Source organism: Electrophorus electricus, chromosome 12 (genome assembly GCF_041902795.1).
Source record: "Electrophorus electricus isolate QZ-2024a chromosome 12, ASM4190279v1, whole genome shotgun sequence".
Taxonomy (NCBI): domain Eukaryota; kingdom Metazoa; phylum Chordata; class Actinopteri; order Gymnotiformes; family Gymnotidae; genus Electrophorus; species Electrophorus electricus.
In genome coordinates this window covers 10,743,862-10,769,007 of record NC_137508.1, presented here as the reverse complement: position 1 = coordinate 10,769,007, position 25,146 = coordinate 10,743,862, and the positions used below count along the sequence as shown (strand labels likewise).

Below are 25,146 nucleotides of genomic sequence, written 5' to 3'. Positions count from 1 at the left end.
TTTGTTTGGTCCGGCAGCCAGCGATAGACTGACATTTGTACCACGCAATCAGATGCTGCTTAGTAGACGACCTGCACGGATTGATGTGCGTTTACACCTATAAGGGCGCAGTAGCCGGGTTTTCCAGCGCTGTCGCGTTGTGTGACCAATGCGTGTTTGGAAACGGGGTGGGCTGAACGTTACTAAGGCACGACCAGCGTCAGGTATAAAGCGAATAACATGGTGCTTCAGCGACTTCTCATGTTTACGCAAAGAAAAGAACCTGAAAGTTGATGTACGGCTTGTGGTTTTTTTTGTGTGTGTGTGTGTGTGTGTGAGAGAGAGCCTTTTAGGATAGTTTTTAAAATTAACTTTACACTTTGGTATGGGATTGCCTATCTACTAAATGTGCCACTTGTCCCAATGGAAAGGGGGCTTCGGTTTGAAAACGTGGGCATATCCCTTGCGCTGTTGTTGATCTTGAGAGCTGTAACGGGGATTTTGCACGCTAACTCCGTCTCCGGGAGCGATCTCCAGACGGCTCCGACACTGAGGTCCGAGCCGGCAGAAGATGCTACCGTTATGGAGCGAGGGCTGGAGAGCATCGGAACATTTGGAGACGTGACCGTGGAGGACGACGATAATGGCTCAACTGGAGAAAGCGAGGAACCGTCTGGAAACAACGATGCAAACTTCCATCAAAACAGAAGGTAACAAGCTAGCTAGAGCCGTTCAGCTCAATATCGCTAACGTTTAACAGACTGAGTCATTGAACGCCACGTACTAGCTAAACTGTCGGTGTAAACAATAATGCTAAACTTCCCGGAAGTTTGCTAGCGAGCAGAACTACAGTAGCTAGGGTTAGCGCTAATTGATATCGACTGTCCGTAACCGACTTGGTTTAGCTAGCCACCTTGAGCAAAGAAACCATATAACATGGCTAGCTAGCGAAATGTTTTAGATTCTCAGCCGAAATTAAGGAAACATTCATGATAAAGCTTAGCTAGCTACATTGACGGAGGACTTCCATCCAGTCTGTCGTTTCTTGCTCGCTATAGTGATTGTCGACCAAATAAGGCAAGATAGCTAGGTTAGTTGTGTTAGCCCTGAAGCTTACATTTAAGTTATCAGTGAGCTAACGCCAGCTATCTTAACTACTTTGAGCTTCAGTTAGCTAACGCTAAGTAGTTTTGGTCAACTAAACCTTAAACTATCTTAGTAAGTTAATTTTGTTTTGCCCGGGACGGTTAGCAGGCTAGGATGGCTAATAAACTCGTCTGGTAGACGTTAAAGGATGTTTTTATTGTTGGGCATCTTAGATTATATACTATAGGCTGCGAAATATAGCTGTCTATATATTTTTTAGAATGTCATTCTTGGACATCTATTAGACATTCATTAACTTGATTGCATCAAGTTACAACAAGAGATCCTCACAAGTTGGCACGGAAAAAACGCCATTCCCTTTGACACAGTCGGTACGAAGAATTAGGTTGATCGGGAATAACGGGACCTAACCTAGCTACCATAGTTTTGGGGGGTGTACGGGCATTGCACGCAAGCTACCGAATGTAAGGTTAACATTTTTGTTGTGGTTTATGACTTGCTGACTGTCCGAAATGGCTTTTAAAATGGTCAGTTATTTAACATTGCAGAGATTGCACGAGTTTCTTTGCACAAGTTTTAATGATGCACAGGTACAGTTTATTTACTCTATTGTCTGACAATAGCGGAACACCTCTGTATGTAGGCGCAACCAAACAGCTCTTGACTGAAGAAGTACGCGGCAGTGCTAAATCGCAACCTACATAAACCATAACGTGTATTCAAACAGGAGTTCGATCTCCTTTCGTTTAGCGGATTTAATCAGCTTTTTGTACGTCTGATCAGTTGTGATGGTGGTGTAGTATCGCTAGCCGGGCGTTTATGTGTTGAAAAAGGGGGAAAACCAAGTGCTACATTGAACTTGGCTTTAAATTTGGAACTTTCCGACGGCATGACAAGTGCTGTAATTAAACCCTGCATCATATTCGGCTGAGCCCCACCCTAAATCCGAATCCAAAAAAGCGAAAGGTCGTATAGGTATTGTAGATCCTGCAGCGGATTTATGTCCCCCCGGTTATGGATACTAATCATGAGCTAGTCTTAATAGTGATGAGAATTCCTGCCCTTTAAAATCGAAAATGTTCTGTTGAGAAGGAGTCTGTCAGTAGGTTTTTATTTGGAAATGGAGCTTTCATCAGTTGGCACCTGTTCTGAAATTTCCGTTCACATGTTTCCCCCAGTGTTTTGTTATTCACCGGCTCCTTGTCTCTCTGAAGTATAGACAGAATACCGCGGAACAGAGTGGGTTTGATGTTCAGTACATACTGTGCATGGACTGGATACCACCATTCACACACTAGGAGAGCACACTGTGGCTTCTGTCTGCAAAATCTTACTCCTAGCTGAGGTTCCATTTACAATGTTTGATTTCTGGTAGTGGAATTTGTTTTGGTTTGGCTCAGTTACTATTCACTGAAGCAGGCATCTATTAAAAGGCAGGGACCGAGAGATGCTTCAATCAGGTGGTTTCTTCCTACTTAAGGAATCGTGTTTTGCCAATTCCATCGTCAACATTTAACTGCGGCTAGAAAGCTAATAAAGAATTGATGACTCACAGCAAGGAAACTGCAACTAACATTCAAAGACTGCTTTGGAGAGAGAGACTTCAATTTTCTGACAAACTGTTTGTTTCCAGGTAATTACAACATTTTGACAAGTGAGACAAATGGTCTAATATCTGTTTGTTTATTTATCAGAATTTTCTCTCTCTTAAAGCCTAAAAATATGCTAGTTTAAGAATGTGTCTTAAATCTTTAGACTGGAATATTCTACAGGCCGTTTGTGGGTGAATTCAACTCATTTTTAATATACCCCATGAGGAGCTGATAGAGACAGTCTCTTGCATCGTATGGTGAATACCATACCTACATGTATTCCTGCCTGTGAGCTCCCCCCACCGAGCCACCAGACCATCAGCTCGTGCTAGGGTAGAGGCCTTCCTGCTTTCAAAAAATAAGGTTGACATTAGGGCTGCACAGTATGGACAAATGATCATTATTGTGAAAAATTTATATTGCTTCACATTTCAATTTTGATGTGTGTTGTAATGAATTTAAAATGTCCTGGTTGAGCCTTTAATGTGACTTGGTGAAAACGTGACCTGCATTTTTTTTTATTATTATTTTTTAATTTTTTAGGTTTAGTTTTATTTATATTTATTTAAATTAATTACATTTGTATATATTGGTGAATGCTGTGGTTGATTGAAATGTCCAGTTATCAGAGATTGATCAGAATGTGTTCAGCATTCAATAACTAGTTTAATGATTTGTTTGAGTCCTCATTTATTGGGACCAGTATTGCAGTGATGGTCAGTTTATTGATATTTTTGGTTAACTCAACAAATAATGTGACAGAGGGCCTTTAGACTGGCCTGCAGCTGGTGGGTAGGTTCTCAGCTGGATCTACCCTCTCCTCAGCACCCAGCACACATAGACGTTGAATGTTGAAAAGGCACGCATGCCAAATCAGCTCTGTAGCCATGTTTTAAATTGTCAAATGATAAGAAAAATGGTGCAAAACATGTGGTGTGAAATTGGTATATCAAGAAGGCATGACAATTTTGGATACAAGTATATGTAAGAAAAGCTGATTCCAGAAGGTCTGTCACTTGATGGACTTTATGCCCCACACTTTTTCAAATGTTGAACGGCATGTTTCAGTTCATTAGCATCATGCCTTCCGTGACCATCGTGTCAAATCTCTCGACCTATGACAGAATGTCAGTTCTGGGCCTTAGGTCGGCAGACTTGGGCCGACTCTCAAATTGTTATATCCATTTTCTGGATTTCATCTCATTAGAATCAGCAACAAGACAGGAAAATCAGCAAATTTCTGTGTTACTCTGTGTACTTAAAGGTAGCTTAATTCTAGGGCCCCTTTGACCAGGGACAGTGTTGTCGCATGGAGGACACCCCCTGGCGATTGTCCTGATTTGTCCATATACATTATTTATGATGCTCTGAACTTTTACATATTTTTAAACTATAGCAATGAACATTCCCATTCTAACATTATAGTTACAAAAATGCTCAGATAAATGTAGATTTGAAGCCTAGAAAATGGAAGGCAGATCAGCCCTAGCTAATATGAGGCAACTACTACACAGCTATAGTAACGCTGCAGTGAATATTGGCAGCAGGGCATTTTCTTTTTAACAAATGTAATCTGAATTATTTTTTAAACTGAATTAATGGAGTGTGTCTCCATGACCTAGCTGGTGTGTTCTGGTGGTTTGCTGGTGGTTTTGGAGCCATTTTGTGGGTCACATGCACTCCTTGTACACTCTGAAACTCCTCAAGGGCACAGTGTGTTGTGTGTTTCTAATAACAATCTGCAAGCTTACTATCTCTACAGGGGTGAGTGTTTTAGCTGCCTTTGCACCTGTGCTACCAAAATCTCACACACCCTTTACACATTACACATTCCCACCTCTGTGGAGCCACATCCATGTACACTAGTAACATCTGGAATTTTCCAGAGATCTGACTTTATTCCTGTAATTTGATGTGTATGAACCTTGGTTGCACCAGACATTGGCTGCCATGTTGTTTTCACCTAAATTGGCTGTGTCTTTGAGCACAAACACATGGAGGAACTGGAACCAACCTATTGTGTGCTGTTCCTAGGAACTCTGATGATAATCAACACCCCCAGGCCCTCCCCGAGACATGGAACAGCTTTACTGGGGTATGGTTTTCTCCAGGGACACTTTTTTTTCTGTGATGCACAGCCTAGCTGACTGGCAAGAGGGAGCCTAACCCAGGAACCCGAGAGACTTCCAGATACTACACTGCACAAGCAAAAATAGTAGGGGTGCACTTTTTGATGAAGAACCACTCAAAGATTGGTACCCTTGTTCAGTATACAGAACCCACTAGCAGAAAGATCAATCATATGGGAAGTGGTGAAGGAAAAAAGAAAAGCACGAGCTAATTTCCCTTGTGTGTGGTTTGCCATGTTGGGTCAAAGACAAAGTCAACAACCCTGGCAAGGTTGTTCAATAAGAGAGCATGAATATAACACTTAAACACTGCTGTTTTAACCCACTAATGCTCTACAGTGCCCATAGGTTCAGGCTATGGGTTTATTTGATAAACCTTTAGAAAGATTAAATTTGTCAGTACAAAAAAGAAATGTGAAGAATAAAAACATTTAAGATGGGTTTTAAATGGTTACTGAATAATGCAGTGTGTATGGAACTTTTTTTAAAAAGTAAATTTGTTCAGCCTGTTCTGTGAGGCCCATTTACGGAACATGTTCAGAATAAGCATTAGTTTTTAATTTAATTTATTTATTGCAAAAGCTGCTATTATGAATAGAGAGAAAACAGAACTTGTGACTTTTGCAATGAGGTGTTGAGTGAAGCACAGGCAATCAGACTCAGAGAAGCAGCAAATAAATGGCCGCATTAACAGAGCTTTCATAGTGCAGAAGTCCCCAGAAGAAACTAACAAGAAGAAACAACTGAACTATTGCCAAAGTCTGTTTAAGAGAGATAAATGGTCTCTGTGCTGTTGCTTCTTCATGAAGGGAGTCTTATTAAAAACGTGCTCCATAATGAGCAAGTTAACTATATCATATAAGTAGTTTGTGGCACAGCCATGTCTAAAGTGTGGTTTCCTGCACTGTTTTTGTTTACATGCGTGCCTAGAGTGGTGCTCCTAAACGGCCCCAAGTGATCCCACATACAGTCTAGCTTGGCCTGATTGCATGTATTTTTGGACCAGCAGAGATCCAGAGAGACCTTTTGTAGAAGTAACGCTTTACTTGAGGTGCCCTATCTGACACACACACGTGTGTGTGTGTGTGTGTGTGTGTGTGTGTGTGTGTGTGTGTGTGTGTGTGTGTGTGTGTGTGTGTGTGTGTGTGTGTGTGTGTGTGTGTGTGTGTGTGTGTGTGTGTGTGTGTGTGTGTGTGTGTGTGTGTGTGTGTGTGTGTGTGTGTGTGTGTGTGTGTGTGTGTGTGTAAACACACATGCGACTTGCTGTTACGGTTCTCTGTTCTGCCTGCTTGGCACAAACCAGAGCAGACGTCTAGCTCCAACTGCCTACTGCTTAGCAACAGCCAACCAGAAACCTTGAGCTGGGAAACTTGTTAGCCAATTAGAGGGATGGAAGGAGAAAGTGCTCAGAATTTGAGTTGGGTGCAGAGGGAGAGACCAAGAGAGGGGAGGAGGAGGGAAAGAGGGTATATAGTTCATGTGCTTGTTTTTTATGCATAATATAATGTCGATTTTCATCTTCCTGATTGGTTTTTTTAACTTTGGTTTGTAACTTTTGCTATAGATGCTTCAGAAGGGAAACACCTTTTTAAAACACTTGTGTGTACTGTTACACCTAAACTTTTCTTGTTCATTTCTGTCGCTTTATTGTTAATTTTGTTATTTTGTATCAAAACATTTTGGTGACACATTATCATATCAATTATCATTGGTCAGCCTATCCCTCACTGTTTGAGGAGTTTGTTTTTAATTTCACAGTGAGTACTCTGCAGTTCAGCCCCTTGGCCTGGCTCAGCGTTGGTCGCGAGGTGTTCATCGCCATGTGCGGTTAGTCAGTTCAAAGTTGCTGTATTTGTTTATCGATTCTTTCGGCTTGGCTATCACTTCAGTCATTGCGGAGGACCCACCCTGCTGCAGTGCAGCAGTGGGTGGAGAGCAGGAGAAAGGTGGGGAGGAAGGAAGAAGAGTGAGTGTGGTGAACAGAACTGTGGAGAAAGTGAGGGAGAGGTGCCGTGATGGGAGATGAAGGGCACTAGGACCCAGCGCCACACAGTCCATGTAGTTTGGTTCCTCACTGCTTAGCAACAACAAATCAGCCACCCAGATCAAGGCCAGGGCCTGACCAATAAGAGAAGTAGAGCGCCATGCCACGGAGTTTTGATTTCGCTGCTTGTGAGCTACGCGACAGTGAGAGGAAACATAAGAAGAAGCTGGAGAGATGTAACAGGAGAGTGTATGGAGGACTGGGGAGATGGTCATGCTTGAGGTTGCATGGGGCTCTCGCTTTGAGCGCTTGGGTTCAAACCTTTCCCATGCCAGTGTCCGTGTGCGACATGTGGCTTATGACACCTCCTGTAATAATAGATGATATTGCTGGGTTGATGTGGGATTTGTGTCCGCTCTTGGCTGGAGCATAACAGAAGCTTTCTGTGTGGGTGGGTGTTTCTTTGGGGGGGGTGGGGGTGTTACTTTTTTTTTTTTTTTTTTTTAAATTACAAAAAAAAATAAATTTTTTTTTAGTTAGATACATATAGTGATTGCTCCCAGTTTGAGTGTCGTTGTGTGTGATGTGAACTCCAACAAGAGATTGCATGTATACACACTTGTATCAACATGTGTCTTAATCAATAAATGAGGGATAAACTTGATGACCACAAGATCTCATTGCCTGTGATCCTGGGTTATAGAGATAATCTAGCTGGGTTTCACAATCACTTAACAGCAGGACTGCAGCTTCATGATTACGGAGCACTCCAAAACATGGGCTTACAGCAGCAGTTCCACATCTTTGGCTCAGTGTATAACTAACTCTGTGTCTCCTGCTTAAAGACTCCCATGTGTTCTTATCTACATCCTTAATAAATCTTACTGCTTTGCTCCTCCCTCTGCGCAACATGTCATGCACCAGTGGCACACCTTGTACCCCAGAGAGGGGTGGGTGGGTGTGTGCGTGCGCATACTGTTAGGAAGACAGTCTATACGGAGAGCTTTGGTTTGTCAGCTGATTGTCTTTGTGTGTGCTGGTTCACTTGCATTTTCTAAGGTGTGTGGATGATTTTTGTATGGTTTGTGTTGCTTTGCCTGTTCACGGGGGGGACTGTATAGTTCCTGTGGCATAAAATATGCTCACTTCAGCTCTCTGAGCTGTTTCGAACTGTGGAGTTTCTCTGCAGGGGTGTGGCTTCATATCCACAACTTCCACACGTGGTCCCCATGCCCCTGTATTTTCATTCTGTAGTTTGAGCATGGCTATGTTGCAGTAGTACTTAAGTACTAGATGGCTCACAGTGGGATGATGAGAACTGCTTGCTGTTGCATGGTTACAGTGAGCTCTCTCCCCCTATTGGCTGAGCATTTTCATGTTATTGCATTCTGATTGGCACTGCTGTAATGCACCTAGGTTTTTACTGGCTATGGACAAGGAAAAGCTGCTGCGATTGGTCTAAACACCTCAGATACTGTGTGAGTCTGTGTGTTCACTTTAGGAAGGTTTGTTTACGTCAGGTTTGGTGTAAGAGCCTCTCAAGTTTGACTGTGAGAGTAGGAGAGGGGGAGATGGTCAGCAGAGGTATGCTCTGAGTCTCTTTTTTTTTTTTTTTGTGTATGTATGTGTTTGTGCTAGCGAGGAAGTGCAAATACTGCTGAACAGGAACCTCTAATGTTCACAGACACAGAAGGCAAATAGCTCCCCGTCCTGTCAGAGTTCAGGCGCACATTTCTAAGACAATTTCATGTACTTCAGTGATGCCCAGCCCAAGCACACTGCAGCAAATCAAATACTCCCACCGTCTTCATCGTTTAAGCACTGTGTCCTGTGGAAAATTATTCCGCTGCTAATTGGGTTATTAGGTTGGGATGTGAAGGGGGAGAAATGGGCATTGTTAATAATTGATACATGGCTGTATCTGCTGAGTCAACATTTTTTTTATGTGTAATATTCAAACATAAAAGTGGACTAACCAGATTGAGCATAATGGAAGTTGAATACTTCACACATTTTGCCTGCGTATTCACATTCCATTTTAAATCTTCCCGAGAACAGTGTGATTATGAATGTATATATATATTCTGTGAGAACAGATTCACTCTCTTCCTCAATCATCCAGAGAGGGGTGTGGTCAGTGCAGTTTCCCCATTCATCCTCCCAACACGCACTGCTTAGCAACAACCAATCAGTCCAAATATTTTTGGAGGGGGCTATCAGCCAATCAGGAGTGATGTGCTGTAGCGTTTTACACCCTAGTATCCCATTGGAGGAGGAGGTAAAGCAAACAGTCTTAGCCTGGAGCAATGGAGTGATTCCATAGGAGCTGAGTTGCCCTTAAAATCAGTCTCCAGCAGTGCTCATATCTAGTTTGATGTGTCAACTGCTATAGACTGGACATCAAAACTCTCCTCCTTGCCCCCTCTCTCAGACCCCTCCCTGTCTCCTAATGAAGATGTGCATCTGCAACTACTGCATCTGTGATGAGTTTTAAAGCAAGTCTTCTTAGTCATCCTAGATAAGCATGAGATCGGCTGAAGTTAATGGGGGGAAAAAACAAACAAATTTTTATATATATATATATATATATATATATATATATATAAATAAATTTTTTTTATTATTATTTATTTATTTATTTTTTTCCTCTCTCCATGAACTTCAGCCAATCTCATGCTTGTCCAGGAACTAGATTTATATGGAATTGAATTTGAATAAAATTGCTACCTGTAATTTATACTTGTAATTGTTTGCCATATGTAAGTGTTACAGGACAGGATATATTTACTATTTACATTATATGGTAAGCTTGTACAAGACTAAGCAGCCTTAATATGACATGTATTGACTTTAGGTCATACTTTGTATTACCTGGCACTAGTGTATAATTATTATATTGGTATTTGAGTAATTGTGAGCCAATTCTGTTTTAGTTCTAGGTAGTGTACTACAGGAACTGTGTTAACAAGGGTCGCGAAAGTTGTTTGGGTTTTTTGGTACTGTAATCCATGCATGGAAGTTGACTTTGGTCTGCTTGTACCGTATTTGAGGCCGCTGTGTGTGTTTGTACCTGACTCTTTGCTTGACCTTAATAGGAGCCTGGTGATCATCAGCACACTGGATGGGCGGATTGCTGCGCTGGACCCCCTGAACGAGGGCCGCAAACAGTGGGACTTGGATGTGGGCTCTGGCTGCCTGGTGTCCTCCAGCCTCAGCAAACCCGAGGTATAGACAAGTCCTTTCACACACACGCAACATCACCTACCAGTAACTGAAATATACACATTAAACAAGTCACTTCACAAAAAAATGTCATTTGTTGTAAGAGAAAACTACACAGAAAGCTGGTATTGCTAAAGGATTTGCCTGTGTGTTTGTGTGTGTGTGTGTGGTGGGGGCGGGGTGTTTGTGAAGACCTCTTTAACCCAGCAGAGACGAACATGGCCCTAAGTGATTTGGGTCTGAGAGAGATAATGGTACACACACACGGAGCGCTGTAGTCACTGGAGACTGATTTGTAGCCTTGGGGAAGAGCTTTTTGGCAGCTCTACACCATAGGAAATGTGTGTATACATATACATACACACAGACAAACATATATTGCAAAGCACGGCCCATGTAAGATGATATGAAGACTGCTCTACTTTTTATGATACTTTGAAACCACTTTATATGCAGTTTCTCTTGATATAAACTGCTGGTGTTTTACATATGTGGACAGATACGTTTTTCTCTGCTGTGTGTGTGTGTGTGTGTGTGTGTGTGTGTGTGTGTGTGTGTGTGTGTGTGTGTGTGTGTGTGTGTGTGTGTGTGTGTGTGTGTGTGTGTGTGTGTGTGTGTGTGTGTGTGTGTGTGTGTGTGTGTGTGTGTGTGTGTGTGTTCACTCTGGAGCTCTTTTCATTTCCATACTCTCTTGCGCTCACTCGCCCCGTGTCTGGCTTGGCGGTAACCTCAAATGCCTGGCTGCTGTGGAGAGAGCTGCTGCTATTGGTTCTACACTCCCTCCCCCACTTCTGTTACCCCTGGGTATCTAGCAGCCAGCCGCTCTGATTGGCCCGTGCTGTCCCTCAGACAGCAGTCTGCTCAGTGATTAGAGAAGGCTTCCACCGTCTGATTGGCCCTCTCCATGGTGCAGGCAGGCAACACTCACCTATAGCATACCATGGCACCAGGAGAGAGGCCAGCAGTAAACAGCATTGTCTGCACAGTCATACTGTCACAACAGAGAGAACGGGGAGAAATGATGGAGAGGGAGAGCGAGCAGGAAGAATAGAAGGGGTGGGGGGAGTGAGAGAAAGGGAATGAGGGCCAAGGGGAGGGAGGTCGAGAGAGGAATGCCACTGATAGAGTTGTGGTGTGAGTCATGCTGAGTGGATTTTAGGATGAGATAATGCCTTATGTGTGGGATGATGTCATCCAACCCATGCGCACACACACACACACTGTCCTTTTATCTTTAGGCTGAACTTTTTGTTTGGGAGGTGCTTATTTCTAAAATGTCAAGTACTGATGTCCTCATGCATAAATGCTGTATTATCTTGCCAATGTGTTGAGAGTAGTGGAAGTGGTTTTATTTATTTATTTATTTATTTATTTATTTATTTATTTATTTATAGCAGCTGAGCGTGTCTCCTCTTTTTGCTTGGTGGTGGTGCTGGTTGTGGTTATAATTGAGGTTATTTGTGGTATTAGGCCCACAAGCTGTGTAGTGATTTTAGAGTTTACCCTGATCGGGGGGGGGGGGGGATCCAGAGGTTGTAGGTTTCTGTACTATCATCTCAAGCATCTTAAATTCTTATCTGTTTAGTAACCATGACACTTTCAGTTAGGATCTCATTCAGGGTAAAAGCCATTGCAAAATATTTCTTGTCCTAACTTTAGAATAACCTCAGTGATGTCTTATCATTTTCCTCTGCATTTCTATGGAAAAGTGTTACCTTTTGCTTGATGGAGGGGGGAACTATGGCAGGTGGCATAACAATAGCTAGCTCACTAGCGAATTAGCATAATGGTAGTCCATTTATGTTGCCACACAGTGTATATAGACAATTATTCATGTAACTAATAATGTAAGGGCTTGTGGTTGAGCCAAAGCATGCACTGGGTTCCAATGACAAATTGCTCAAGAGCAACAGTGTCAATTTCTTCATGATAAATCCTGTGTTGAGCTTTTCAGATGTAAACTTAAGACCATTGGAAGGAAGTGTGTGTGTAATACGGCCCCTGGACATGGAGGTGCTGGCATTTCCCGATGTTTGTAGATGCCATCTGGCGAAGATGGGGGAACGGTTGTCAGATCAGGGGATGCAAGTTACACAAGATTGTCATCAATTCTGTTTCCCAGGGCAGCCGATTCTGTAAGGCAGCGCTCCACAGTAAAACAGATATTCTCTCCCTGGGACAGTGTGAGCGGCTGTAACAGCAGCACCGAGCGTGCCACATTCTCCAGAGCTGGAGGACACTGCAGTGTGCAGGTGTCGGATGTGGCTGGTGAGGCCTGCCGTGCCCCGGGCAGAGCTGCCCCGGGCAGAGCTGTTTGTTTGCGTTCCATTTTGGTTCTGGTGTTGTGTGAGCCTGTGTGGAGGTGGGGCGAGGGGGCGCTGCAGTTGAATTAATGATATTTGTCAGATTCGACCAAGTAGCATCTGAATCAATGTCCTCTTCAGGAGCTTTATTGAGTCTAGAGGGAGATCCTGTACAATCTCCCATAGCCAAACACTCAAACGCAAAAAAAATCTAATCAGCTCATCCAGTCTATAGACAGAATGCTAGACTCCTTATGCCTAAGCTCTGAAATCCCCCATAGTACTGAATAATCAGCTTTCTGCATTCTCCATATACACATGCACAGAGGAAGAGTCTTATGTGGAGAGATCGGAGAGGTTGCCGTGTGCCAATATTCGACCTGGTTATCTTCTGCTAGTGTGGTAACCTCAAGAAGACAGTAAATAAAAGCAGTGTACTGAACTGAGATTTGGTGACACTGGAGTTGAGTGAGTGAGTTGCCACATGTCATGCAGTAATGACTGACTCTGTCTGTCTGTAGAAGGTATTGATCCATTAGAGTCAACATTCAGTTTTACTGTTTGCTGTAGACATATCAGCATTTTGCATACAAAGTTTTGTAGCCCCTCAGAAGAAACGTTGTCGGGGTGCAACATGACTGAGTGGTAGCTCAGTGTTTAAGGTACTAGAATTGTAATCGGATGGTTGCTGGTTTAAGCCCCACCACTGCCAAGTTGCCAATTTTTTGCCCCTGAGCAAGGCCCTTAACCCTCAATTGCTCAAGTTGTACTCGTTTTGGATAAAGGCATCAGCTAAATACCATAAATGTAAAACGTTTAAAGCTAGTCTTGCAGCAGGAGATCCTGTAGAGCCAGCGATCATACACACAGGTCACATGATGGATTAAGTCAGTCTACTAGAGATGAGTCATCAGCTCAATGCACACAGATGCAATTCACACACCAACCGTTTAAACTTCTGACCCGCTGTACAGCGATCAGCCTTTTGTTGTGGCTTTGATTGACGGATGACCTCATCCCCTCCGTGCCCCAGCCACGCACGGTAGCTCCATTTCCTACAGCTGAGTTTAGATGTTTGCTGGCGCAAATTATTGTTGCGGGCTGATTAAGCACAGCAGGATGTTGGTGATCTCATATGTGTGTCTGTGTGTGTGCACACTGTTGGTGAGGAAAGAACTGGAATCCTTGTGAGTAGCTTGGGCAATTACAGCCCTACTTTGTGTACTGCTCTTAATCTTTCTGTCTAATCTGTGTTTAGATAGAAATGTGACCAGTGCATTTAACCTTTTAAAGAAGCTGTTTTACAGATTTGCGTAACCCATGGCCATGTGTAGATTATGTGCCAATTCTGCCTAAACCAATAAAGTTTGGTCTCCATCACACCTGATTGGTCCAGGTCAGCGTGTACTTGGACCTGTGAGCAGTGTATGGGTGCGGGAGCCCAGCTGCACAGCACCCCAGCACACTTAAACGCAGGACACGCTTAGCTCAGCCTTCTAACAATGACTTCACAAGGTTTAAAAAAATATTAAGATTAAAAAGCAGAATTGTCTTGGTACGTTATTTATTTATTCTCCCCCCCCCCCTCGCCTTTAGTGGACTTGTTTTGACCTTGAATTCAAGCAGTCACCATAAATAACCACAGCCATTTTATTTGCAAATCAAACAAATTTATTTTTTAATGTATTTTTTAATCCTTGTTCAAGTAATGTATTATGAACTTTGAACATAATACATCTCACTGGTGTGCAAATGCTGGACTTGTTTAGAAATTGAATCCATGTGGCCTACATATAAACCACACATGAATAAAATATTGATTTTTAAAACTTAAAAAAAAAAAGTCCTTGTGTGGTGGCCTTCCAAAAAACCTCTTTAGTGTGGAGCTTGATTTTTAAAAAGAGGTGTTTAATCTGTGTGACTTCAGTGGTTTTAGTTTTGCAGTATGGAAGTGAACTGTCCAGTCAGACATGTTTGTCCCTCGTTAGGTGTTTGGGAATAAGGTGTTCATCCCATCTCTGGACGGAGCGCTGTTCCAGTGGAACAGGGACCGGGAGAGCATGGAAGCCGTCCCCTTCAACGTGGAGTCCCTGCTGGAGTCCTCCTACCGCGTGGGAGAAGACACTGTGTTGGTGGGCGGCAAGTCCCTCACCACGTACGGCCTGGGAGCCTACAGCGGAAAGGTGTGTTCAGAGCACGGCACACAGGACAGCAGATTCAGCTGACAGATGGACACACTTTCTAAAAGCTCTCTCTCTCCCCCCCCCTCTCTCTCTCTAGCTGAAGTATATCTGTTCAGCAGTGGGCTGCAGTCGCTGGGGAGAGGAGGAGGTGGAATCGGAGGACATGCTCTTGCTGCAGCGAACACAAAAAACCGTCAGAGCTGTGACCCCTCGCAGCGGCTTTGAGAAGTAAGCCTGACCTTGTTAGTACCCAGTGTGTGCGAGTGACATGACGAACGGCCCACTGAGAGCCTCCTCTCTGTCCGTCAGGTGGAACTTCAGCGTGGGCAACTTCGAGCTGAAATTCGTTCCTGAGACTCGGTCCCAGTTCAGCTTCTTGGAGGGCGAGACGGCCAGTAAGGAGGTGTGGCATGAAGTTCAGAGCGACGCTCCCCGCGTGATCCTGGAGGAGTCGGAAGGGTGTGCTCAGAGTCCCGGTGGCGCACGCGCCCAGGCCGACGCCCTCGACCTTGTCATCAAGGTGTCCGTCCCAGACTGGAAGGTGATGGCGTTCACCAGCGAGGTGGGAGGACGGCTCATCTGGGAGCATCAGGTGAGTTCCCTGCTCTTTGCCTTGGACCACTGGAAGTTCCACCAGGATCTGTACACTCATAAAATCTTACCCCAACCTTCAGGACGCAGACGACTGCAATGAGCAACACTGAATTTTACTTGGCTGCTGGTTCTCAGCAAACCTCCGAGCAACCCCTGTGCTTTTCTTCTTGTAGTTCTGCACGCCCATCGCCTCAGCCTGGCTCGTTGGAGGGGGCAAGGTGACGCCCATCAGCTTGTTTGATGATACCACCTACACCACCCAGCCAGAAAGGGAGCCTCAGGAGGAGGATGAGGAGTTCATGGAGGAAGCACGCGGAGCCACCGAGTCGAGCGTCTACCTGGGTATGGCGCGCATGTGTCCTGTCCTGTTTTGTGTGCGCGTGTCCATGCGCGCCCTTCCCAGTCTTAGTCTGGTTCTCTGTGCCTGTCCCTGACAACAGGGATGTTCCAGGGTCAGCTGTATCTGCAGTCGTCCGTCAGAATGTCTGAGAAGTTCCCATCGAAGGCCAAAGCCCTCGATGGACGCAGGGACATCATCCCTCCGCCAACCGTCAAATGGAAGCCCCTCATCCGTGAGCTTCCGACCCCCAGCACACCTTGCCCATGAAGCCATGGCCTCGTGCAGCAGGTTAAAAGGCTGTTCGGTCTTGACTGCAGCTGTGCTCTTTGCCATTCTCTTCCAGACTCCCCGTCACGTACGCCAGCGCTGGTGGGTTCCGAGGAATTTGATAAGTGTCTCAACAATGACAAGTACTCCTATGAGGAGTACAGCAACGGGGCCCTGTCTATACTGCAGTACCCTCACGGTAAGAACTACTGTCTGGTTTGGTTCTGCAGAAACAGAAAACTCTGGTTTAGTTTGTGTTAACTGTCTTGTTTGAGAGGTTTGATTTATAATCTGCTTATTGCTAGTGTAATATTTTTTTTTTCTCTCTTTCTCTCTTTCTCTCCATCTATCCATATCTTGTCCACCTATCTGTCTCTGTCTGTCTCACCCGTACAGATAATGGATACTACTTCCCATATGGTTCTCAGTACCGCCCTCGGCGGGAGCTGACAGCCATGAGCGTGTTGCATCCGGACAAGGCTGGAGGGGCAAGGATGAGGAGGAAGGACCCCGTGCTGCTGCTGCCCTGGTGGAAGGAGATCTTGGGCACGATCATCTTCTGCATCGCTGCTACCACCTACATTGTTCGCAAATTCTTCCATCCACACACAACACACACACGGGTGAGAGGGATTGCCCTCGGACACATGCGTCACGATCCGCTCACGCTGCCAGCGTCTGCTGGAGGTCCTGCTAATGAAAAGTAATTACTAATGATTATTGGTTTGAATGTTCATTGTTTTTGTTTTATGTTTTGTTTTTTTCCCTTTTTGTTAAACAGCAGCGGAAAGAGTCAGAGACCCAGTGCCAGACGGACAGCAAGTTTGAGCTGGGTGTCCCTGAAGCCAGGGACAGCACCCCAGAGTCCCGGCTGAGCGAATATGTGTCCAGGTACGACTGCAGTCAGAGAACGGGTGTGGCATGTGCACTGACCTCCTCCGGAGGGTTTAACTTACAGGTTCTGGTTCACCAAAAATGCTAGTCTCTAGGGAAGGACCGCTGGGACAACCACATGAGATGGGAGGGCCCCCCCCTTTCCCCTGGGACATGCACGCACGTGTGCACTCCTTGAATAGATTAACATACCCCTCTGTAGTTTGCCTCTTGAGCCAGGGGTGGCAAGCATATGGTTTTGAGAAGGAGTGGTAAGAATGACTGACAGTTTATGAGCAGCTGGTGTCTCCCCATTCAAGAAATGCATTGGTCTAACACTTTTGAAATAAAAGCATTCACTCCAACAAAACTGACAAGGAATGCCCATGTTGTAAATGCAGTCATGTGACCTTTGATGAATGAAGGTGAACGGGACCCATGTTTCACCTGCGCGCGTGCACACACACGGCATTCTCTGGAATGCTGAGTGGGATGTTGGGAATGTTTAGATCGGAAAGATCTAACAGCAGCGGAAGTTACAGCAGGGGCACGACTGGGTTGTGTCTGTCTGTCTAACCCCTGCTGTGCGTCTGTCTCCCAGGTATCTGACGGACTTTGAGCCTGTGCAGTGTTTAGGCCGAGGGGGATTTGGCGTGGTGTTTGAGGCACGGAACAAAGTGGATGACTGCCACTATGCCATTAAGAGGATCCGCCTACCCAACAGGTAAATGGATGAGAACACCTGCCAGCCAATAAGCACATGTATACTGTATGTGTTTGTATGTTTAGAGTGTGTGTGTGTGTGTGTGTGGATAGGGAAGTGGCCCGTGAGAAGGTGATGCGGGAGGTGAAGGCACTGGCCAAGCTGGAGCATCCAGGTATTATCCGTTACTTCAATGCCTGGCAGGAGAGCCCCCCTCAGGGCTGGCAGGAGGGCATGGACCAGCGCTGGCTTAGAGATGCCAGGTACACACACACACACCACTAAGGACAATCTGTTTCAGTTTCACTAAGGAGCTTGTTGCAGTGCTGATGGAGGCTGTTTGTGTTTCAGTGCCACCGACTGGCCGCTCAGCTCCCCAGACCACATGGAGGCGTTCTCCGTCAAGGTCCCCGTCTCCACGCCCTCTCCACTGGACGTGCCGTGTGCGTTCTTGCCCGCTGGCAGCGCTCCCACTGCTGCTCGCGATCACGTGTGCGTGGACGGTCTGGGGCCGGACAGCATGATGTCAGACCAGGACAGCCACTGCGACCATGACCCCGTCCTTGATCTGTCAGAGTCGCCCCACTCCTTTGAACTGTGCCCCCCACGCACGGTCGCCCATGCCGACTGCACCTCCTCCTCCTTCGACATCGTTTTCCAGGACTCTGGCTGCGACCAGCGTGACAGCGACGCTGACTTCAGTCGGACCACGCCCGTTCGGACGGGGTACCTCTGCAGCACCCGTTCCCGCTCTGTCTCCGCCTCCGAGTCCCACCCCCCTGTGCCGTCGGGCCCCTCCTCCTCCTCTCCTCCGCGGCCCACCTCCCTGAACCTGATGGCGTGCCCAGCCACCCCCGCTGCACGCCCGCCCCTCACGCCTAAGGTTTACCTGTACATCCAGATGCAACTGTGCAGGAAGGAGAACCTGAAGGACTGGATGGCTCAGCGCTCTCAGGCCGAGCTCAGGGAGCATGCGCAGTGTCTCGCCATCTTCCTTCAAATCGCGGAGGCCGTCGACTTCATACACAGCAAGGGGCTCATGCACAGAGACTTGAAGGTAGGACACCAGAACCGCTTGGCCCGCATGCCAAATAAGACCTCGAGCTAAGGACAGGACTCCGACCATCTCCCTGTTCTGTCTCGCCTTCCTCTTTCAGCCCTCTAACATCTTCTTCACGCTGGACGATGTTGTGAAAGTAGGGGACTTTGGGCTGGTGACGGCCATGGACCAGGAGGAAGAGGATGACGACGATCTGAGCACCCTCACGCCCATGCCAGTCTATGCCCGCCACACAGGACAAGTGGGCACCAAGCTCTACATGAGCCCCGAGCAGGTGTGCCCTACTCATTGCCCCCGTGACCACTGCTGTTCCTGTCGTATGCTCCGACGCATTCTTTTAGTTGTGCCATTAAAGTGTGTGTCTGTTTTGTTCTGCAGTTATCAGGCAACTCGTATTCTCACAAGGTGGATATTTACTCTCTGGGGCTGATTCTCTTTGAGCTGCTCTACCCATTCCGCACACAGATGGAGAGAGTCCGGGTATGAGCACACATGCACATACTTTCAGATTCAGCCAAGAGGGACCAAAGTAACCTGTTTAATATTGAGGTGTTCCCCGGTTTTAATGACACCTCACTGCTTTCCTTCCCACAGACTCTCACCGAAGTCCGAGCACTGCAGTTCCCTGCCAGTTTTGACAAAAACAACGTCCAGGAGGTGAGGGTGTGTTTGCATAAGAGTGCAGAGGTTTGGTGGTTGAGAGGAGAGGAGAGGAGAGGAGAGGGGAGAGAGAACTTGAAAAAAAGATGATTGGGAGCCAGAATTTTAAAAGGCTCTCTTGTGCCCCCTGTGGATGAAATGGTAGAATTGCAAAATAAAATTTATGTTGAATTTTCTGTCAGTATTACTGGCAACTGGCCACTGCTTTTTGGTGTTTAGGCCAGATTTTGTAGCTAAATAAATTTTTCATTTCTGAAAGAAATGTTCTATGTATGTGCATGGGTTCCAGGTATGCAAGCAGTCCCAGATCCTGCTGTAGAATGTAGTGCTGTGTTCGGTACTAATTCTGGTGTGTCTTGTCCAGGCTAAGATGGTACGCTGTATGCTCTCTCCGGTGCCAGCGGAGCGTCCCAAGGCATCAGAGATCACAGAGACGCCACTGTTTCAAGAGCTGGAGGTGCCCTGCAGAATCAGACAGCGTTCCCGAACATGCAGCGCATCCTCCACGGGCCGGCCATCTCGGCAGGTCTCCAGCTCAAGCTAAATCTCAGCCATGCGCACACAATCTCGCACAACTCTCTCCACATGTACAGCAACTCACTTGGAGGTGCAGCAGATCCCGTCCCCGCTCGTGCTCAAATGTACACGCTCATCTTTTAGCTTCTGTGGTACTGATCAGCAGACAAAAAGCATCTCAGCTCATCGTTGTCTCTTCCTCTGCCCTACAAACAAACTTATGCCTTCAGTGTGACTCAGGCACATATCAGACACACATGCTGCCCTACAGAACATCCCTCTTTGCTGAGGGAGGGCCCTCAGTTCTCAGTTTGCCCCACCTCCTTCCATCCTGTAGCAGCTGATGACATTCACTCAGGAGAGAAGATTCTAAACCAACTGCTTGACTTTCTGAAGCTCTGTGATTCATGCATTACCATCCTTTTTTTTTTTTTTTATACCTCAGTTACTGTAGATGCACCACGCACACCCATGTGGAATCAACTGAGGATTGTGGAGGAAATGGAACGTTTTTCTGAGCAGTAATTAACAGTGAATATCAAGCAGCCTCGAAACGCTGTACTTGGCATGGCATTTAAAAGCAACTTGTGCAAGACCTGCTTCCTGTGAAGCAACAACATGACAAATGCGCTTTTGTGTGAACCTTTGTGTGTTTGGGTTCTCTCTTCTCCGTTGTACATAGACTAATTTCCAGTGAGTGAGAATCTTGAGGATGGTTTGTGCTGAGGTGGGATGCATGGAGTGTAAGGCACAAAAGCCAGTCACTGACAAATAGGAATAGTGTATCTGGCTTAGAAATGGAGAAATCTATGGACTTATCATTTATGGTGAAGAAATATTGTTTCTGAAAAGTGAAATGAGACTGAAAAGTATATGGACTTATGAAGAGCATGATTTTTCTATGATGAGAGCTACGATTGATTCGTTTTACTCGTAATAACTAGGGGGAAAAATTAGATTTTTTGAATCTATGGATGTAAAGATCAAAGTGTAAAGTACTTCATTTCATTTTTCATAAAAAAAACAAAAAAAAACAACAAAAACAAACCACCAAAAGACTACACTGAAACAGTGGGGGTTACTTACTGTATCTGAGTTGGAATTTCTCCTTAGTTCATAAGAATGAGATTAGAGTTCATGGAACTGACTTTCAACAGCAAGTGCTTTAGCCAGACATGGATATGTAGGATAATCCAGCAAGAGAAATTACTTTAACCAAATAACACACCCATAATTGTAAAATATGAAGTAATAATTTAAGGTTTTTTCCCTTAAAGAATTTTTATTAATGGTGATTTTTTTTTTTTTTTTCTCCTTTTATGATGCCATTTTCCCTAACTGATTCTGCACGTTTGCCCTTAAGAAATAACTGTTAAACTGCCCTGAGAGTGTGGAGAATAGTCTTGATGTGTGCGTGTGTACAGCGCTGCTTGAAGGAGCCGTTAATAGCACTAGGTGCCTGTCCCCCTGCCCGAACTGTGGAATGGACATGAGATTATAACCAGGCATCTTTAGTCATACCTGAACATACTATCTGGGACTGTAGTCCAGAACATCAGGGACCTCTGCTAACCTTTTCTCTTTTACCCTCATAATGCTGCCTTTCATTTATCCGTTTGAGCACAGCTACAGTGTTTCTTCTGGCAGCATGCCAGTGGGGGACAGTGGAAAATGTTCGTTCATTCATGCTGTTGGTATGTAGCCACAGAACAAGACTTCTCTAAAGGTATATTGGTGTTCAGTGATGTAATTCTCAACTCAGCCTAACTTTGTGTGAATAGTTAATGTTAACAATTACCTTGCACAAGTTCCGTCTGCTTCTTCCCCCCCCCTTAAGTGTCATTGTAATTTGATGACTAATTAATGTTCAGTTTCAATCTGTTTGGCCATCATTATTGTACTTGATCTGAAACCGTTTCAGGTTCAATCTCATGCTCGGCCCACTTTGCTGGCTTTCCTCTAATTTATGACCTGTGTCTTTGGACACAGTCTTCTCTCCTCCTGCCCATGTAAATATGTTGTTTTTATTTGTTCTTTGCAGAATCAATCCTTTTGGGTTGGTGGATGTTATATAAATACAGAATGAATACACTTCATGCAATGGAGTGTGTTTGGAATATTGTGACTTCTTACAAGTCAATTTAATAAACCTTCTATGACCTTTTGTTAATTAATGTTATTGTTCTGCTGCTTCTTGTGCATGCTAGAAATGCTAAAAACATTGTACTTTGGGGGGAGTGTAGACAGTGAGGCACCTCTTCCTGTGGTCTGCATGTCCACTTGAACTGCAAAAAGGTTTTAGTTTGCCTAAGAAACATTGGGTTTGGCAAATCTCTTTCTGTTCAACCAAAATGACTTATGGTATTTTTTTGGTAAATGCCATAAAAAAATAGGAAATCGTCCCCAATCCTCAAGTAAAACCCTGAACAATTCATTTAAACCAAACATGACCAATGCGTTGCAAGCCACATGGAGGCGCTATGTTGCTGTGACTAAACAGCTCTATTCAAGAGAACGGGGTACTTTTAACCACACCTGATGCTATCCACATTTCTCAAATAATACAAGTTAATTCTAAAAAGTACAATAAAACTCAATTTTACCCACGAATGTCTTTTAATACTGAGTATCATGAAGGGGTGTTTCACTTGAGTCGAACTTAGTCGCAGTTTTTTAAAAAGTGGTTAAAGAGCAGAACATTATAAAGGTGAAAACATGTGGTTATAACAAATGGACACCAAGCTTGTTATAGGGTAATGGCATTCATATTTAATCATTTTAAATAACTCCATCTTTCCTGCATTTTATTTTAGATGGTTTTATATATTTGAGTAGCATGTGTAAATGTGTATCCTTAACGTAAACCGTCAGAGAACTCTGCGCAAAACTAACCCTGCGTTATAAAACATTTACAGGGTGTGTTCGTTTTCTTTTGGACTACGTTCTGCAGTGTTCCTGCTTAGTAATAATTCCAAGTGTAAAGTCACTTATTCTATTTCGTAAATATAAATGGTTAAACAATCCAAAACCTGGAGCCCAGCATAAGGGAACTAATACAAAAGAAACACACAACCTGAAACCACATTTAATTCATATCGTAAACGGTAAGGTTACAAAGGAAAAAAAAAAGTCCAATTTAAGCGAAAATGGAAAGCCATATCATTATTTCCTCAAACACAGCGAGTTTGCGATTATTAATATTTTACTCTGGCAAGAAGTCGGTACATGTCAGATTTAGCAATAAATCTGAACGACTGAACAAATCGGTTTAAATCAGTTTTTCCTCTGAGCTTTTAACTTCCTGGTTCCGCGGCTCGCTAGGGCTACGTCATTTCCGGGTGCGTTTCGCTACTGCAGCGATAAGCATCGGTACGATGTAAATGGGCAGAAAAGATAAGAGTCTGTCACAAAAGACACGGCGGCCACTGCAGGCACTATCGTGATTAGAAACCCTGCTCTCTCGCCGTCGCGTAAATCACGGTGGCCTGTAACGGTTGTAGAGGCTTCACCATCGACTGTCAGCCATTTTCGTGCGAATGGCCGGGGAGGTACGGAGGGCCCTTGGCCGGACTTGGAGCCTGCTTTTCGGCCTGGCCCGGACAGGCCTTCGGGGGCCTGAGTTGCGGACACTTCTGGTGATATCTGCCGTCGGCGGACTTGTTTGTCTGCCCGCTGCTGCTCAAGAGAAGGAGTGCGACAAGCCCTGCGTAAACGGGCAGTGCAACCCAGCCAACGGCCACTGCTTGTGCGACCCGGGGTGGGTAGGGGACCAATGCCAACATTGCGGCGGCCGCTTCAGGTAAGAGACGGCAGAGAAATAACCTTAACTACTACGTTAAGGCACCTGAACGCGCAGCTATAATATAAACTCTTGGTCATTTCTGTAAAGGTAGTAACAGGCTATGTAAACCTTTGTTATTTGGCTAGTTAGCTAGGCAACTTGGCTATTACTGTCAGCTTCAAAGTTCGTTTTAGTGTCCTGCGTGCATAACTACCAAACAATCACCTAGCCAAATGTGTTTCGCTCAGCTGTCAAGCCGAGTGGAGATGTGTATATGTGAACATCGCATATATCGTGACATCGATATGCCTGCAACATGGGATTCAGCAGCTACTAAGTACACACTTTGTACGGCGACGTAGTTGTAGCACAGTACACGCGTTTTCTGCACGCACATGGACCCTAATCTTGGATTGAACTTTACTGGATTAAGCATAGATTGTCCTTCTGGGCTAGGGCCAGGTTTCATGTCTTAAAAGCCTGCTCTAAAAGCGCATAGTGGGGTTGCTACCAACAGTTGTGCCGCTGTCAGTAATATGCACTTGAGTGGATGATGCTTTTGCTTTGAGCTTAATGAGTTTTGGCTGTCAAGGCCAAGGGGCTTTGATAAACATTCGAATGGTGCAGTGGCGTGATAGATTACCGGCAGCATTTTCAGAATGTAAGGCTTTGGTGTGCTGAAGTTCCAGGGTTTTGAACAGTGGGATGAGACACTGAGTAGTTAAAGATGGGCAGTGGCACTTGTTGTGTTTGGAGGTCTGGAATTGCTTAAGGTGATGTTACAGTTCAAAACCGTCTGGCAATGTAGAAAGTGAAGCCAGAACATAACGCAGTGTCAGTCACTGAGCCGGCATTGCTTTGTCTATGCCACGCTGTTCATTTTTTTATGGACGTACCCTATTGCTGCATTTCTTCAAAGCACACACACGGTACATTATCTGTCTGCTTAACCCCTTTATGGTAGGCATATTTATGTTTGCAATGCAACCATATAAAAAGTTTCTTGGAGTTTGGTGGTGCAAGTACATCTGAGTACTTCTAACAAGATAAGAGTTTAGTATTTCAGCTACTCAGGGTGTGTATCTGACAGTTGTGTGTGTGCATTAGAAATATTGATGCCATGAATGCTAGATTGCTTATGCCCTCATACCAGATAACTTTGTAAGAGGGATAAATGATCGCAGTGTTGGCTCATGTTATTAATGGCCCATCATCAAGGGTTGGCCATTAATAGAATGATATAAAAGCCACTATTCTCACTGAAAGTGGGTCATTAAAGAGACAGAGGGAGGATGAGTATCCTATATCAAAGCTGCAGAATAGGCTTGTATGTTCTATTCTTTATGTTCTGTGATTCACTGCCAAATTCAGAACTGAATTATCACAGGTGGAGTCTGCTGTAATGAATAGGCAGCTTTATTCAATCACTTAAGAGTGTAAAAGATCTGTATCAGAAGCAGATCTGTATGTTTTGGTGTGCACACAGTCTCTTTCCACTGTATACCCCCTAAATAGATGAAACGCACTTTCCCACCAGCTTCCGGTGCAGTGCTGATGTATCACATCCTCTAGTTGCTGTGTGTGGGCTTGCATCAGGGTCTCCTTTTGGTCCTTTTCATGCTGTTTACCCTCCTGTTGGAGCTGTTGGCTGCTGTTAGCTCATTCTCTGCTGCTCTGGATGCTGTTAGCTCATTCGCTGCTCTGGATGCTGTTAGCTCATTCGCTGCTGCTCTGGCTGAAAATAAATAAATAATTTCAATAGTTTTTAACGTTGTCATCTTTTACTCATTTGAACTACAGTTTTCTGATTAGCTTGCCTGAATAAAATTATTATTATTATTGATCACTGTGGT

At 44.9% G+C, this 25,146-nt stretch overlaps 2 protein-coding genes across 9 annotated transcripts in view; both read left to right on the top strand.

Annotated features, from left to right (window-relative positions):
- Nucleotides 1-162: 162 nt before the first annotated feature.
- On the top strand, nt 163-21,682 carry eif2ak3 (eukaryotic translation initiation factor 2-alpha kinase 3). 2 transcript variants are annotated; one of them, XM_081724898.1, is made up of 18 exons: nt 492-689; nt 4,713-4,773; nt 9,887-10,016; nt 14,305-14,499; nt 14,597-14,727; nt 14,809-15,091; nt 15,267-15,435; nt 15,534-15,665; nt 15,777-15,899; nt 16,097-16,323; nt 16,482-16,591; nt 17,175-17,297; nt 17,390-17,539; nt 17,628-18,333; nt 18,434-18,610; nt 18,715-18,816; nt 18,931-18,993; nt 19,361-21,682. In XM_081724898.1, exons 1-18 carry the CDS (start codon nt 623-625, stop codon nt 19,538-19,540), a joined length of 3,129 nt encoding a protein of 1,042 aa, XP_081581024.1. In that variant the 5' UTR covers nt 492-622; the 3' UTR covers nt 19,541-21,682. The 2 variants fall into 2 exon arrangements, with proteins under 2 accessions (XP_026868873.2, XP_081581024.1); XM_027013072.3 differs by lacking the exon at nt 4,713-4,773 and having other exon boundaries at nt 163-689.
- Nucleotides 21,683-22,835: 1,153 nt separating this feature from the next.
- The window catches only part of atrn (attractin), a 53,864-nt gene continuing 51,553 nt past the window's right edge, over nt 22,836-25,146 (top strand). For 5 of the 7 annotated variants that reach the window (XR_014126600.1, XR_014126601.1, XR_014126602.1 and 2 more), the window contains exon 1: nt 22,837-23,311. Coding sequence is in view for 3 of the 7 variants with exons in the window: in XM_035531623.2 (XP_035387516.1) it covers nt 23,049-23,311 (263 nt within the window). In the remaining 4 variants the exon portion in view is untranslated. Of the gene's footprint in view, nt 23,312-25,146 lie in introns of all 7 variants that reach the window. The other 2 variants (XM_081724897.1, XM_035531622.2) reach the window with 2 other exon arrangements.